The sequence below is a fragment of the Monodelphis domestica genome, chromosome 4, assembly GCF_027887165.1.
Source record: "Monodelphis domestica isolate mMonDom1 chromosome 4, mMonDom1.pri, whole genome shotgun sequence".
Classification (NCBI taxonomy): Eukaryota; Metazoa; Chordata; class Mammalia; order Didelphimorphia; family Didelphidae; genus Monodelphis; species Monodelphis domestica.
This window is the reverse complement of record NC_077230.1, coordinates 39,879,259-39,894,278: the sequence shown is the minus strand read 5'-3', so window position 1 is coordinate 39,894,278 and position 15,020 is coordinate 39,879,259. Positions and strand designations below refer to the sequence as shown.

General features: G+C 36.7%; 1 protein-coding gene across 11 annotated transcripts in view; it reads left to right on the top strand.

Annotated features, from left to right (window-relative positions):
* SH3KBP1 (SH3 domain containing kinase binding protein 1) overlaps positions 1-15,020 on the top strand; it is a 505,965-nt gene that overhangs the window by 407,668 nt on the left and 83,277 nt on the right. For 5 of the 11 annotated variants that reach the window (XM_056793311.1, XM_056793309.1, XM_007493469.3 and 2 more), the window contains 2 exons: positions 8,609-8,660; positions 12,217-12,300. In XM_056793311.1, the coding sequence (XP_056649289.1) occupies positions 8,609-8,660; positions 12,217-12,300 (136 nt within the window). The remainder of the gene's footprint in view (positions 1-8,608; positions 8,661-12,216; positions 12,301-15,020) is intronic. The other 6 variants (XM_007493470.3, XM_056793307.1, XM_007493474.3 and 3 more) reach the window with 2 other exon arrangements.

Sequence of the window (15,020 nt, the reverse complement as noted above, 5' to 3'; positions counted from 1 at the left end):
GCCTAAGATTAAAAATGTTTGTGAGAAAGCCTTCAGGAACTGGATAATAATTTACTATTGTAAATCTTTGAGGGTTGTTATTGGCATATGCTGTTGTGTCAAGCCACTTTGTTATCCCAACTCTTCTATCAAGTTACATTTTGGAATTTCAGGAAAAATCAACCATTCAAGGAAGCTCTTTTAGTTTTTCTTTGTTTGAGAAATGTGAATATCTATAGGAGATTCTTGCTGTAATACTTTACTACTGATTTCTTTATTTTACATTTTTTATCCTTATTGCCCCAGTTTCTAGTTGCTTTTTTATTCAGGGTAACAGGGTTTGTATATAAATTTGGTGTTATTACTTGGATCTATGCTAGTCAAGCCTTAATGACTTTGTTCTAGAGATAAATCAAGTCAAAAAGTCAAGTCCACAAACATTTTTTAAGCTATGTGCCAGACTCTGTGCCAAGTGTTGGAGTCACAAAGAAAGGCAAAAAAAAAACTGTCCCTGATCTTAAGAAACTCATATTCTTATAGAAAAAAAACCTGTAAATACACAAACCATAGCTATAAATATACATATATGATAAATTGGAGATAATTTCAGGGGGAAGGCAATGGAATTAAGGGGGACCAGGAAAAGTTGTGGTTAGAGAATTTGTTTTCTAATTGACTTTTAAAATTATTTTTTTAATTTTAAAAATTAATAATGAATTTTTAAAGATTTATTCAGACCCCTCCCCACACCATTGAAGGCATCATCTGGTGAAATAGGTAGATTATATCTTTTGTGTTTCCATTTAACAATTCATTCTCTGGAGATGAACATTCACATACTTTTTTTTTTTTAAACCCTTACCTTCCGTCTTGGAGTCAATACTGTGTATTGGCTCCAAGGCAGAAGAGTGGTAAGGGTAGGCAATGGGGGTCAAGTGACTTGCCCAGGGTCACACAGCTGGGAAGTGTCTGAGGCCAGATTTGAACCTAGGACCTCCCGTCTCTAGGGCTAGCTCTCAATTCACTAAGCTACCCAGCTGCCCCCAACATTCACATACTTGTCCACATCCCCTTCAATTGCCCTATTGTCATTTTAGCCAATTGGTTGTGAGATGATACCTCAGAATTATTTTGGTTTGCATTTCTCTAATCAGCAGTGGTTTAGAGCATTTTTTCATAGCTTTGATTTCCTCATCTGAGGAAATTCTCTTCATATCTCTCTGTTCATATCTTTCGCCTATTCATCAATTAGGCAATGGCTTTTATTTCCATAAATTTGACAAAATTCTCTGTATTTCTTAGCTATGAGACCTCTATTCAAGAGACTATGAAAAATTTCCCCTAATTTTCTTTCTATCTAATCTTGACAACACATGACCTATTAGATGTATGGGTAGGAAAGGAATTTATGAATAAATAAGAGATAGAGAACACTGTGAAACGTAAAATAGACAATTCTGAGTACTTTGGTTAGATTTATCTAGTTTTGAGAGAGTAAAATTAAAGTTCCCCACTATTATTGTTTTGTTATCTATTTCCATCTGTTACTCATTTAGCTTTTCCTTTAAAATTTTGGATGCTATAACATTTGATGCATATAGGTTTATTATTGATAATGCTGCCTTATCTATGATACCTTTTGATATAATATAGTTACCCTCTTTATATCTTTTGATTACATCTATTTTAGCTTTAACTTTATCAGAGATCATAATTACTACTCCTGCTTTTTTTGGTATCAGCTGTGGCACTGTATATTCTGCTCCAGCTCTTTATTTTTCATCTATGTGTGTCTCTTATTTTTAAGTGTGTTTCTTGTAAGCCACATATTATTGGGTTTTGGTTTTTGATTCATTCTGCTATCAATTTCCATTTTATGGAAGAATTCATCCCATTCACATTAAAAGTTATAATTACTAGTTGTGTATTTCCTACCGTTCTATTTTTGGACACTTTCTCCTCTCTTCCTCTTCTTTTGCTGTATTCCTCCTCAGATGTCTAATTTCTCTGTACTCTACCTTCCTATTTCCTTGCCCTCCTAGTTCTAAACCAACCCACCCTTAAGGGTCCCTTTCTCTTTACCTCCTAATTCTATCCCCTTTCCAGAAGTCTCTTTCTTTTCTCCTCACCCTGCCCTTTTATTTCTTTTTATAAATTCTCTTCTAAAAATAACTTCCTTATCCTGTCCTGAGAGACCCTCCCTTATCTTTTTTCTTGACCCTCCTGTTTCTTGATATGTACTCCCTTGTAGGAATTCCTCTCTTTTCTTACCTTCTTTTCTCTTAATCTACACTTTTTTCTCTAAGTCCCTTAGTCCATTGAGTAGACCCTCCCTTATCCTATCCCCTTGCCTTCCTGTTTCTCTGCAAGTCATATATATGCTAAGTCTTATATTATTCTGACTGTAGCTTCACAGTATTTACTTTTTTTTCTTGTTGTTAATAGTATTTTCTCCTTAACCTGAGAGTTACAGAACTTAGCAATGATGTTTCTGTACATTTTCATCTGTACAGACTAGGAGTCTCTTTGTAGTGGTAATCAATGTATTCTTTCAATTTCTATTTTACCCTCGAGTTCTAGAATTTCTGGGCAGTTTTTCTTAATGATTTCTTGGAATATGGTATATAAACTCTTTTCATCTTAACTTTCCAGTAATCTGACAATTCTTATATTGTCTCTCCTTGATCTACTTTCCAGGTCAGTTGTTTTTATAAGATAAGATCTTTCTTATTCTCTTCTATTATTTAATTCTTTTGATTTGACTGTTATTTCTTCTTGTTTTAGGAAGTCATTAGCTTCCCCTTGTCAAATTCTAATTCTTAATCATTTTCTTCCATGAGTTTTTAGGTCTCTTTTTCCACTTGGGTGACCTTTCTTCCTTAATTTTCTTGCATTGCTCTTACTTTTTTCCCCTTCTAGTTTTTTCTGAACCTCTCTGATATGGTTTCTGCAATCTTTTTTAAGATCTTCCAAAAATTCTTTTTTTGGTCTTATGACCATTTGATGATTCTTTGCTGTTTTAGAAGTTGATGTTTTAACTTTTCTCTCCTACAAATTTGAACCTAGGTCTTCAATAGCTGTCTATAGTTGGGTTCTTTCTCTTTGGTTTCCTCTTTTTTTCCTAAAATTTTAGCAGCCAAAACAATAGGCTTAACTGTTAGTTTTATGTTTGAATTAGGCTCTTTTCCCAGAATATAGGAGATAATGCTTCAGTTTTTGTGTTTATTTTTTTCCTGGCCCTATTTAGTTTTTTCACTTTCTATAATCCAGGGCCAGGTGTAGTCTTTGCACTCCTTGGATCAAACCCCAGTCTGTGATTGACCTCAGGTGCTCCAACTAGAGCCACTCCCCTGCCCTAATAGTTCTGCCATTAAAATCAGACAGTTTAACATCCCCCAGGATGGCAGTGAGTGACCACAACCAGCCGGGTCCTAGCCCCTCAGCAGCCACACTCACCAGCGGGTATTCCTTTGTCCCTCTTCTCCTGAAGCCATAGACTAGCATAGAGCCAGTGTGCCTGGGGGCTTGAGGTTCTTCCCTGTTCAGGGGTCAATCTCCACATGTGGGTGAATGGGGACCCCCTAGACCTGGGGTCACAGTCCAAACAGGTACTCCCAGGGCTCCTACAGATTTCACCTGTGTCCAAGGATAGAGACCCCTTGGCAAGTAGATAATGAGTGGCTGCCTGCCCTGCTCCCAGGGTTCCTGTTCTGATACAGAGGCCAGAGTCCTCAGAGACCCCTCCTCCAAGTTGTCCCTACTCTTTCCCATTTTTACTGTGTATAGTATGGAGTGATTTCTGATTGTTCCTGGGAGAGTACGGAGGACAAGGCAATCTCAAAATCTACTCCACCATATTCTCTTTTTAATTAAAAGAATAAAAGTACTCCTAATTAAAATGGTCTATTTGAGATGAAGACCTTTATGTTATGGACCCTGTTAAATTTGAATAAAGTAAAGAAAGTGAAGTGTGACTCCCAGAACAAAACAAAACTGCAAAGCCATCCAGCTAAGCAAATCAGGCACCTGGCCAAAGATCAATCATGCATGATGGAAGCAAGATGGACATTTCACCCACAGCCTCATTCCTGCCTTAAATGCCTTGTCAGGACTTGACTCCAGCTGCTTCACCACAGTCTTCCTCTGCAACAGCTTGGGTTCCAAATGAAAACTCACATTTTGCATATATAGCTGTCTGGAAGTTATCAACTTTTTTATGCACGTGCACACACACACACATGCACACATGCACACACATTCTGACTTTTATCTCCAACATTTCTCATTCTCTAGTGTGGCTCCATGCCCCAGCCTGTCAAATTTTGTTCTGCTTCTGTTTATGCCCAATTTGGTGCAGCAGTGAGGGCTCCCCTTGGCACAGGAGCAGTGAAGTCTCGTGATGGATTTTAATTTAAGGCTTTGTCATTTTCTGCCAGGATTCATGCTCTAATCAAGATGAGGCTCTTGTAAAGGGCAAAAGCAGTAAGTGATGGGCCAGACACAAAGAGGACATTGAAGTGGTACCAATTGTTAGGGCGAGGCAAGGCAGATCCAGGCCCTGAACTTGGGCCCAGTCAACTGGGGGAAAAGTGACCATTGTTTTTGCTTTTTCTTTTTTTCTTTGCCAAATCAGTCCCTCGGTTCTTTTGAAGATATGTTAATCAGGTGGAACTTCAACCACAGCTTTGTTAAGTAGACACACATCCTGATTTTTATTTATAGCAGTAATAAAAACAGCTGACATTTCTTTAGGACTCTTTATGTTTTCCAAAGCAGGATGAGAGAAGCCCATGATGCAGCATTAGATTCAGGCATGGGATCTGGGGCTGAATTTGGGCTTTGCCACACTTATTCCCCAGTTGACCTTGGCCAAGTCAGTTGGGTCTTTCCCCAACTATGAAAGGAAGGGATTGGATTAGGGCCAGATGACTTTAGAAATTTCCCTTCTAGGTCCAAATCTGTGAACCCATGCTCTCGCTTTTCTTTTTCCTTTCCTTTCCTTTCCTTTCCTCCTTTCACTTTCCCCTTTCCCCTTTCCCTTACCATCTGTCTTAGAATCAGTACTGTGTATTGGTTCTAGGGCAAGAGTGGTTAGAGCTAGACAGTGGGGATTAAGTGATTTGTTTAGGGTCACATAGGTCAGATTTGAACCCAATACCTCCCATCTCTAGGCCTGGCTCTCAATCTACTGAGCCATGTACCTGCCCCCTCTCACTTTATTTTCACAACTCTATGAAAAATATTTCCCCCCATTTTACAGATGAGAAATAATTGGCAGATGTGGGTCTTTGATTCCCAGTCCGATGTTCTTTTTGCACAAGAGCTACCTGTCTATCAGTCCAAAGAAGGATAGAAAAGCAAAAAGAATAACAAAAAGGGAAAGTTATTACTGGAGCAGGAAGTGAAAATGAGATAGAAATGAGGGAGGAGAGAAGAGAAAAACCACCCAAACATTTTTATTGTATATATTTATATACCATATGCCAGACAATATTGCAGAGTCCTTTTTTACAACTATTTTCTTATTCTTCCTTCACAACCATCTTGGGAGGTAGCTGCTGTTATTCCCCGTTTTACAGTTGTGGAAATTGAGTCAAATCAGGATTAAGTGATCACACAGCTAATGTCTTGAGCCTGGATTTGATCTTAGATCTTCCTGATTCAAGGTCCAGGGCTCCATCCACCTAAGCTACCTCTAAAAAAGACATGTAGTTAGTTTCTCATTTTTCTTTTTGAAAAGAATAGAAGGGGATAGTTGTAGGCAAAGGGGTGTCATTTTGAAGGCAGAGACATCACCATTCCTTCTGGATGCCAGTTCTTCAATGTCCCTTGCAGTGGTGATAAAGAATGGAGTGTGGGCAGTTGTCTTCATTTTTTGTTTGTTTTTGTTTTGTTTGGGTGATGCTATTTCCTACTGACCTCATCATTGAAGGGAAATCATTCATTCCCTGTATCAACAGGTTCCACAAGGGCAGGAACATTCCTCTTTGTATCCATCTTCACACACAGTGCCCTCCCTACAGAGTAATGAATAATAAATATTTGTTGAGTGCCTACATTGTACACTCACCAGGATATATGATTTTGCGGAATGATAACTGACAGGTTGGTACCATAAGGAAACAGATGGGCAGTTATGGAACTAGGAAAAAATTGGAGAAGTCAAAGTATCTAGAACATAGTAAGCCCTTAATAAGTAATCTTAAATTATCTAATTTAAGTCATGTAGTATCTATTCCTGCCCTCATTTAGGTAGGATAGTGTCCTAACTTTCTAGACAAATCATTTGACTAAAGCTTTGCTCAGAGGAGCCGGTGGCACAGAGGACAAAGTGCCAGACCTGGAGCCAGGAAGACTCTTCTTCATTAGTTCAAATCTAGACTCAGACACTTACTAGCAGTATGACCTCCATGGCAAGTCACAGATCCCCATTTGCCTCACTTTCCTTATCTGTAAAATGAGATGCAGTAGGAAATAACAAACCACTCAAATGGCATCATGAAGAATTAAACATCACTGAAATGACTGAACACTACCAACAACTAAGCCTTGTGCACATTTAATAAATGTTTGCTGAGATGAAACCACTGAATAAAATCTTACTCGCTAATGGAAAGTTCTTCCTTATCCCTATCCTAAACTACTGATTATTTACTTCCTCTTGTTCTGTCCTTTGTAAGATGGGAATAGATGGTCACCATTGTCATTATAGCAAATCCCTTTAAAATTTTTTTTATTTATTTAGAATTAATTAATTTAGAATATTTTCCCATGGTTACATGATTCATGTTCTTTCCTTCCCCTCCTCAGCAAATCCTCTTAAACCCAAAAACTTCTTTAAAAAGACCTCTAGTCTATCCTAATCACTTTCAAGTTTTGTTCTCCAAATCAGAAGTAGCAAACACAGGGCCAAAATGCCTCCAACAACATTCTCTTTTTATTTTTTTTAACCCACACTTTCTAACACTAAAAATTCTAAGATAGAAGGGCAGGGATTAGACATATGTCAGCTGAGGTCACATAGCTGGGAAGTGTCTGAGGTTAGATTTGAACGTTAGTCCTCCTGAATCCAGACCCGGTATTCTATCCACTGTGCCACCTTGCTGTCCCTCCAAAACTCTTGAGTGTGCAGATTCAGAAATAATTGGAAATATTTAACAAAATAAATTAATTTTTAAAAAGTAGATTGTAGCTAGCGCTAATATGTCATTTTCAAAAGCAACATGTCCTCCAAGACTCTTGACTTACATGTAGTTTCAGGGCCCCCATTTCTTTTTGAGTTGGACCCCAGTGCTCTAAATACTTCCATCTTAAATCTACCACCATAGTGAGAGATTTGGGGGTTTGGGGGAGTTCTTATGAACTTCAGCCATATGTACAAGGTCCAGAATATCTTCAGTCATTTTGCCAAGTAGGTTATATTCTAAACCAGCTGAAGAAAGCATCATTAATCATGGTTGTAAATGATGACATAGCCGCCTTAGATTGGGATGGAGCCAAGCAAGGGTAGCCCTGGCTCATTGGCCAAGGCACTGACTAAATTAGAGGGATTTAAATTCAGCTCTGCTTTTCATTTATTTTCTGTGGGACCTCAAGTAAGATCCTTTACTCTCTTTTAGCATTTTTTTCATCTCTTAAATGAGGGAATTGGACAAAAGGATCAACGCTCCCTTCTATCTTTCAAAACCCTAAACCATCAGAATTTGATAAACTATTGTAAAAAGTAGTGATATTCCCAAGAAGGACCTGAGCAGATGCTTTTCTCTTGGGTCATGAATCATTTTTTTCCTTTGAGAGGTTTCTTATGCATAAGTTGGTCATCTTTTCTTCTTTGGGTGGGTTCTATAATTATTTACTGGTGCCCATTCTTAATTGTCTGTTCACTGAATTGCCTGTCAGTTTGCCAACCTGACCTGTGAAATGTTTCTGCTTTGGAACTAGTTCAACAAAAGAGTGTTACTGACTGCATGGTGACTTTCCCTTTTGTCTGCCAAAAATGACAATAGATTAAAAAAAAATAATAGCTGATATCGAAAAAAATCCTTTTTGTCTCATCACGGGTGGCAGGGGGTAGAGCTGCTCAGTGGGTGAGTCTCCCAAATGGGATGACAGCTGTATGGTGGCAAGTGACAAAGGGATGGAAATTTGACACCCACCCCATGCCTACACCCACTAGCACCAGCATTTATTCAGCATTTCCTTTGGAGAAGACCCACTGTTAGAAGAAGAAAATTTCAGTTTCTGGGGTACCTAGGAATCTTTTTGAATGATTCTGTTATTCACCTGATTAAATCTTAATTGCAAATTCTATTTTGGTGGTGAATGCTTTGTTGAATGTTGGTTTAATGCCATTTTTGCTGAGCCTGGCTTTTCCAGAAGACTACTGCAAATTTAGAAATAGGGAAATGATATTGCATTTGTCAATTGGAGTTTTGTTTTGCAGGCTGAATTTATTTTAGCACTCATGTGAGATGCCAGAGACTCATCTCACTAGAAAGTGGATTGCTCAATTTTTTGTGTCCCTTTGGTATTGTTCAAACTGTAGTAAGAAAACAATGTCTATAGTTCTTAAAGGAGCAAATGGGTTTGCCAACAGCCTGATGTTTTGTGCTTTTGGTTGATTTTTCAGAGACCTAAGAAACCACCTCCTCCATCAGCACCTGTCATCAAACAAGGGGCAGGTAATGTGACTTTCAATTTCATTAACAAATTATTTGTCTGTTTCTTTGCTAAAATGAGAGCATGTTAAATAGGAAATAAGATATATGTAGGACCTACTTAATATACTAGGTATTTTTACAAATATTTCCTCATTTAATCCTCACAAATAGCCCTGTGAGATAGATGCTATTATTTCCTCCATTTTACAATTGAGGAAGAAGCAGAAGCAAACAGAGGTTAAGTGACTTGTGTAGGACGACACAACTATTAAGTGTATGGGGCCTTGTGAACTTGACTCTTCCCAATTCCAGCACTTAGCACATAGTAAACACTTAATGAATGTTTATTAATCAATAGATTTACTCCAGACCCAACACCCTATCCCTAGCTGCTTCAGCCTCCAAATAACCGTGGGAAATAGTCACAATTTGACAATTTGAGCAATTATAATTTGAGATCAACCACAGATGCAAGTAACAATTTTTAAAAATTAACATTTATTTCTGGTAGTAAATGTTTAATTTCTAGAGCAAATGTCCATCATCAATCCCCCATGTGAGGCAAAAAGATGACTATACTAGTAATAACAACATTAGAAGAAATTTACACTGCCTTTTAATACTTGCAAAGTGATTTGTTTACATTTTCACTTGATCTACACAGCAGTCTTTGAAAAGAAAGTGTTATAATTATCAGAAAAAGAAACAGGCGCTGAGAGCCAGAATGATTTGCCCGAGGTTGCCCAGTGACAAAGTGTCAAAAACAGAGTGTGAATGCAGGTCTCTTTGGACAAAAAAGTCCAAAAGTTCTTTCCGTAATACCATAGTGCCAGGAAAAAACTATCAGTAAAGCAAAAGTACTGGGCTAGATTATCTCCATGCTCTCTTTCAGCTCCAATATTCTGGGTTTCCTAATTTTCTGTCAACAAAAAGAGCTAGTAGCGAGCAAATAAGCAAGCAAAAAAAAAAAGGGAATCTCTGTCCCTTTCCACAGTGTGAGTTATTTTAGTTAATAATTTTGCCCATGTGACCTAGATAGGTTCATTGTGTATCTAGAGTTTAAAAAAAAAAAAAAGAGCCTTGTTTTTGGTTTGTTCATATCTGTGATTTAATTGGTGGAGGCAACTTTCATTGAGAAAATTCCCTTTCGGAATGCAAATCAATTCTTCTATAAATTATAGTCTTTGATTATTATGTGGAGCTCTGAGAGATTAAATGATTTGCCCTAATAGAGTCAGAAACTGGCTTCAAACCTATTTTCTTTTTTTTAACCCATCTTCTTGACTTCAAACACTGTACCATGGTGCCTCTCCACTAAAAAATCAACGAATTTAAAATCTCTCCCTCAGTTTAGTTCAGAGGTTCCTTTGTGCTCCTCTTTTGTCGTCCCCCTCCCCCAATTTTTCTAGCAGAACATAAAAAGACTTCTGTTTATCTGTTGCTTAGACCAGACCCAAATATGTCTATATGGTTTAGTCACTATAGATTAGGAGTAGGAAGGAGTATTGGTAAAATCATTATTAGAAGCTTGGATGTCATCTCAGTATGATTGGCTAAAGCTGCTGTCATTCTGATTCAGTGTAAATTCTCATGCATGGAAATGATGCTGTCTGTTTGATCCAATAGAATTCATTTTTACCAAAAATAAAATAAAGAAACCAGCAAAAACCTGAGTAGTACTTCCATTTTTGAATAAGTAGCTAAATTATGCTTTCTACAAATAAAGCTAACAATTGATATTTGTAAATCTTGAGGGTTCCCCCCCTATAATTTTTAGTTTGAAGTGTTTAGTCACTTACTGGTTATTCTGTTTGTCATACATTAAGAGATCTTTTAAGGCCATTCAGTAGAGGACAAGTACTGACTTTCTGATTTAATCCAAGCCCCTTTCCCATTTCTTTGGTCACAGCTAATAATTAAAAAGATTAAATCCTGCAATGTGGTGCTAATTAGATCTACTTTGTCATCATCATTGTTGGCGAGGAGCAGTTTAACTTTGCCACCTAGTGGCTATTTGTATTGTAAGTAGTTTATTGGACTAAAATGACGACAGTCCATTTGGTTTTTCTTTTTTTTTTTCCCTAAAGGCATTCAGAGGACATGGTGGGGATTGAGGGAAGACAGAAAGAGAAGGGAAGAAAGGAAGGAGACAAAGGAGAGATATTAAATATACAGAGGAGACAATGATCTGTGCAGCAGACTCAGAGTCTAGAATAATCATAAATTTTTAGTTTAAGCTTTGATTTCCTCTGGGATTGTTCCTTAATATCTTCTTCCCTTAGCATCTTTGCTGAGCAATAGCTCAGCAGATTTTTATTCATGATCCTGGGCAAGATATCATTTTCCTTAGGGAAAACCAAATTTTGTGGTATCAGGCAGAAGGCAGAGTTTTAGTGTTTTGGTATCTGGGTTTGACTATCTGCTTTTAAAACATATCGATGCATTTTTATTGCTCATGGGTGGCCATGGGAAGTGTTATTTATTATCTACAGGCATTATTGTCCACATTTTACAGATGAGAAAACTACATCTTAAGGTGAAATGACTTACCTATTATGTTCACATGACTAGTAAATGATAGAACTGAGACTTGAATTCAGGGCTTCAAAGCACAAGTCTAGTATTCTTTTTACTACACCAAGGGCATTTAGATGTAGTGTAAAGAATGAATTTTAAAAGTGTGTAGTTTAATGTAAGGAAAAGAGTATGGGGTTTGGAAACACAGGATCAAAATAAAAAACTGCACTCTGCTATTTACAATCTTTGTGACCCTAGGCAAGTTCCTTTCCCTCAGTTAGCTTTCATTTCTGGATCTATAGAATGAGACAGTTGGACTAGAGGATCTCTAATGCCTCTTAGCTCCAAATTCCATGACCCTTTGCACTCCCCACCTCCCCCTCACCCAAACTGTGGAGTCCATGAACTCTACTGATGTTTCACTACTTTCTGGATAATTAGTTTGCCAGAGGAGTAGAAATGTGCAAGAAAACTAGCAATTTTCACCTAAAGAGAGGCTGTGGGCATGGATGTCCCTTTTTAGTTGTAGGGAATGATTGTAGTTGAGGGTTGAAAACACTAATTGCTGTATTTTGAAAGCTTAATATTTGAAAACTGGTCATTCAAGGCAGAATGTCTAGAGGGAGAATTCCCATATGGTCTCTGCATATTTCTCAGCTTAAAAATGGAATTTAAGTCCCTATGAATTTCCCATTTAGCAAGGTAACATGCTATCAAATTACTCCATCATCTTTATAATTTGGTGTTAATAACATCATTGTGCTCTATTATTTGGTTCTGAATTTAAAATACATACAGATTTAAAGGGAAGCTCTGTCAGAGTTAAGTATTGGAAAGTGTTTGTGGTTCTATAAATAAGGACACACTAAATTCTTTAGATGGAAACTGACCCCAAAGTAATTTTTATACAACTCAGATCCTCTAGATAATTGAAAACATTACATTTCATGTTGAACTATGTAGATGGAACCAGAATTAACTACTAATGAGTTAAAAATACTGGTATGTCTAACAAATGGATAAAGAGATCATGGTCTTACTAGTACCTTTTTTTTTAAAGTAGGTACAACAGAAAGAAAGCATGAAATTAAAAAGATACCTCCTGAAAGACCAGAAACTCTTCCAAACAGAACAGAAGAAAAAGGTATGGAATTAATTCTCTACTGGCCATTTTTAGAGTGGTAGAAGAAGGGGAAAATTGGTTGGCTATTGATTTCTCAGCATCATTTGGTTAGTTTGCTTTGACTTGGTGATTCCCCTAATTGGACTGGAAGCTCCTAGAGAGCAAGGATGATCTTTTTTCCTTTTTTTTAACCTCACACCCCACCCCATTTAACCACAGTACTTACCACACAGCATGTTCTTATTTAGTGTTTCCAACTGACAGATGAATTTTTTTTAGGTAGCACAGTGCCTGGAGTTGGGAAGACCTGGGTTCAAGATGCTTCTTTGTGTGAGGCTGGGCAAGTTACTTAACCATGATTGCCTTATCTTTGCCACTTTTCTGTCTTAGAGTTGACAGAAGAAGAGAATTGTGTGTTTGCCCTTTGAGTTCTTAGGACCAAAGAATTCTCTGGTAGTTATTTAGTTATTTCTAGATTATAAGCTTCTTGACAGCAGGGAACAACTATTTAGCTTTGTTGCTTGAGTGTAACATGTTTCAGTGAATGTTAAATGGACATTCATTTGAATGGATTTGGAATGAAAATTCAGCTTGATTAAAGGCTAATGCTGTTGATGCAATGTAACATGTTCAGATTCCATTTATGTCATTTTCTGCTCTAGGATAAATTTGTATAGCATTGTTGCTGTTTGGTCATTTCTGTTGTATCTGATTCCTTATGACTTCATTTGGGGTTCTCTGGGCAAAGATATTGCAGTGGTTTGCCATTTCCTTCTCTAACTCATTTTACAGTTGAAGAAACTGAGACAAACAGGATTGGGTGACTTGCCCACGGCTTTATATCTAGTAAATGTCTGAGGTCAGATTTGAACTGAGGAAGATGAGTCTTCCTGACTTTAGGGCTATTACTCTCTTTACTGTGCCACCTAGTTGCTTATGTATAGCATTACTTTTCTTAATTAAATTATTATTCAGTAAACAAATACTTATTGTCTTTCTTTTCACCTCTTTCTGGTGGAAAAAGAAAAGAACAAAACCCTTGTAACAAATAATAGCTATGCTTTTCAAAAAGTTTTCATACACATATTGCCTCAGTTGTATCTCACAATAACTCTGTGAGCAGGTAGGACAGGAGCTGTTATCACTATTTTATAGCTGAGCAGGCTAGGGCTCATGAGGTGAATTAAAGGGGACTCTGCATTCAAAAGTGTGTGTGTGTGTGTGTGTGTGTGTGTGTGTGTGTGTATTATATGTTCTCATATATCATAGTAGGCATTATTATAGATAAAATATTATATATAAATAAAAGTATATGTATATAGATATATTTATAAGTAATTTGTGTATATGGGTATATACACACAAAAAGTACATTGTTATACTATATGCATTTGTATAATTATATGCTAAAGCTATTATATATCATTATAAATACCATATATAGTCCTATTATATAATAAATTTGTAGTGATATATTCTATTATAATAATATATATATATATATGTGTGTGTGACATTATAAGAGAGCATGTGAGAGAGCTAGAATTATTCATTACTCTTGTGAAACTTTGGCTTAATGCCTTATGCTGGATTTACATTAAATGTTTATCAAGCTGCCAAAGTTTTACAGAAATGACAAAATCTCATCAAATTGTATGTGGTTCATCCCACTAGAGATCATTTGAAAGGGTGACATGAATAAAATCTGTTTTAAAAAAAACTTAACTAGTAAATATTTATTCAGTGCCTATTTGCAGATCACTGCTCTACATTGGAAAAAATCACAAGCTATCCCTAACAGCTGACCCATGGAACAATGACTTTGCCTTTGCAATTTGCAATTGCAATTGGTTGCAATGCATTCTATACAACAAACAATATGACATAATAGGTGCCTTCTCTATTCCAGCCTAGTTTATCTACCATTATTAAGGAAAGAACTTGATAGCATAAGCAAAACAGATGGTAAAATGCCTAAATCACCTACCAGATTGTCTCTCTGTCTCTTTCACACACAACCACACACAGAGCTGAACATGAATGAAACAGCTTTCCTCCTTATAGATTCAAAGTACTTTTTTTTTTCATTTTCCATTAAACTACCCCAAAAGCACCATCTCTATTTCTTCTTCCAATTCTGTAAACAGCTAGATGGCACAGTGACAGTAGGTGGAGAAAACCCTAGAATCAGAGAGATCTGACTTCAGATCTTACCTCTTGACACTTATTAGCTATGTGATCTTAGCCAAGTCACTTAGTAACCTCTGTCTGCCTCAGCTTCCTCAACTGTAAAATGGAGAAAATAATCACATATACCTCCAAGGATGATTGTGAAAATCAAACAGGATACTTGTAAATTGTTTGGCACATAATAGATACTGTATAAATGTTAACTAGTCATATTTCTCATGTATGATATAATCATATGATATTATTATAGAATTACATTATTATTACAACGGATGTGTTTTTATCCATTGACCACTCTGTGTGAAACATGTTATAATGAGATTTATATTATAGAAAATTTCCCTCTGATAAAGGATTTCATAACCTATGGCCCATTAACTTTAAAATATATTTTTATAACCATTTCAGTATAATTGGTTACCTTTGTAATCTTATATATTTCATTTTGTGCATTTAAGAATATTCAGTGAAAGGATTCATAGACTTTATCAGATTGACAGAAGGGATGCACAACACAGAAAAAGTTAAGAACCCCTGCCCAAGATTTAGCC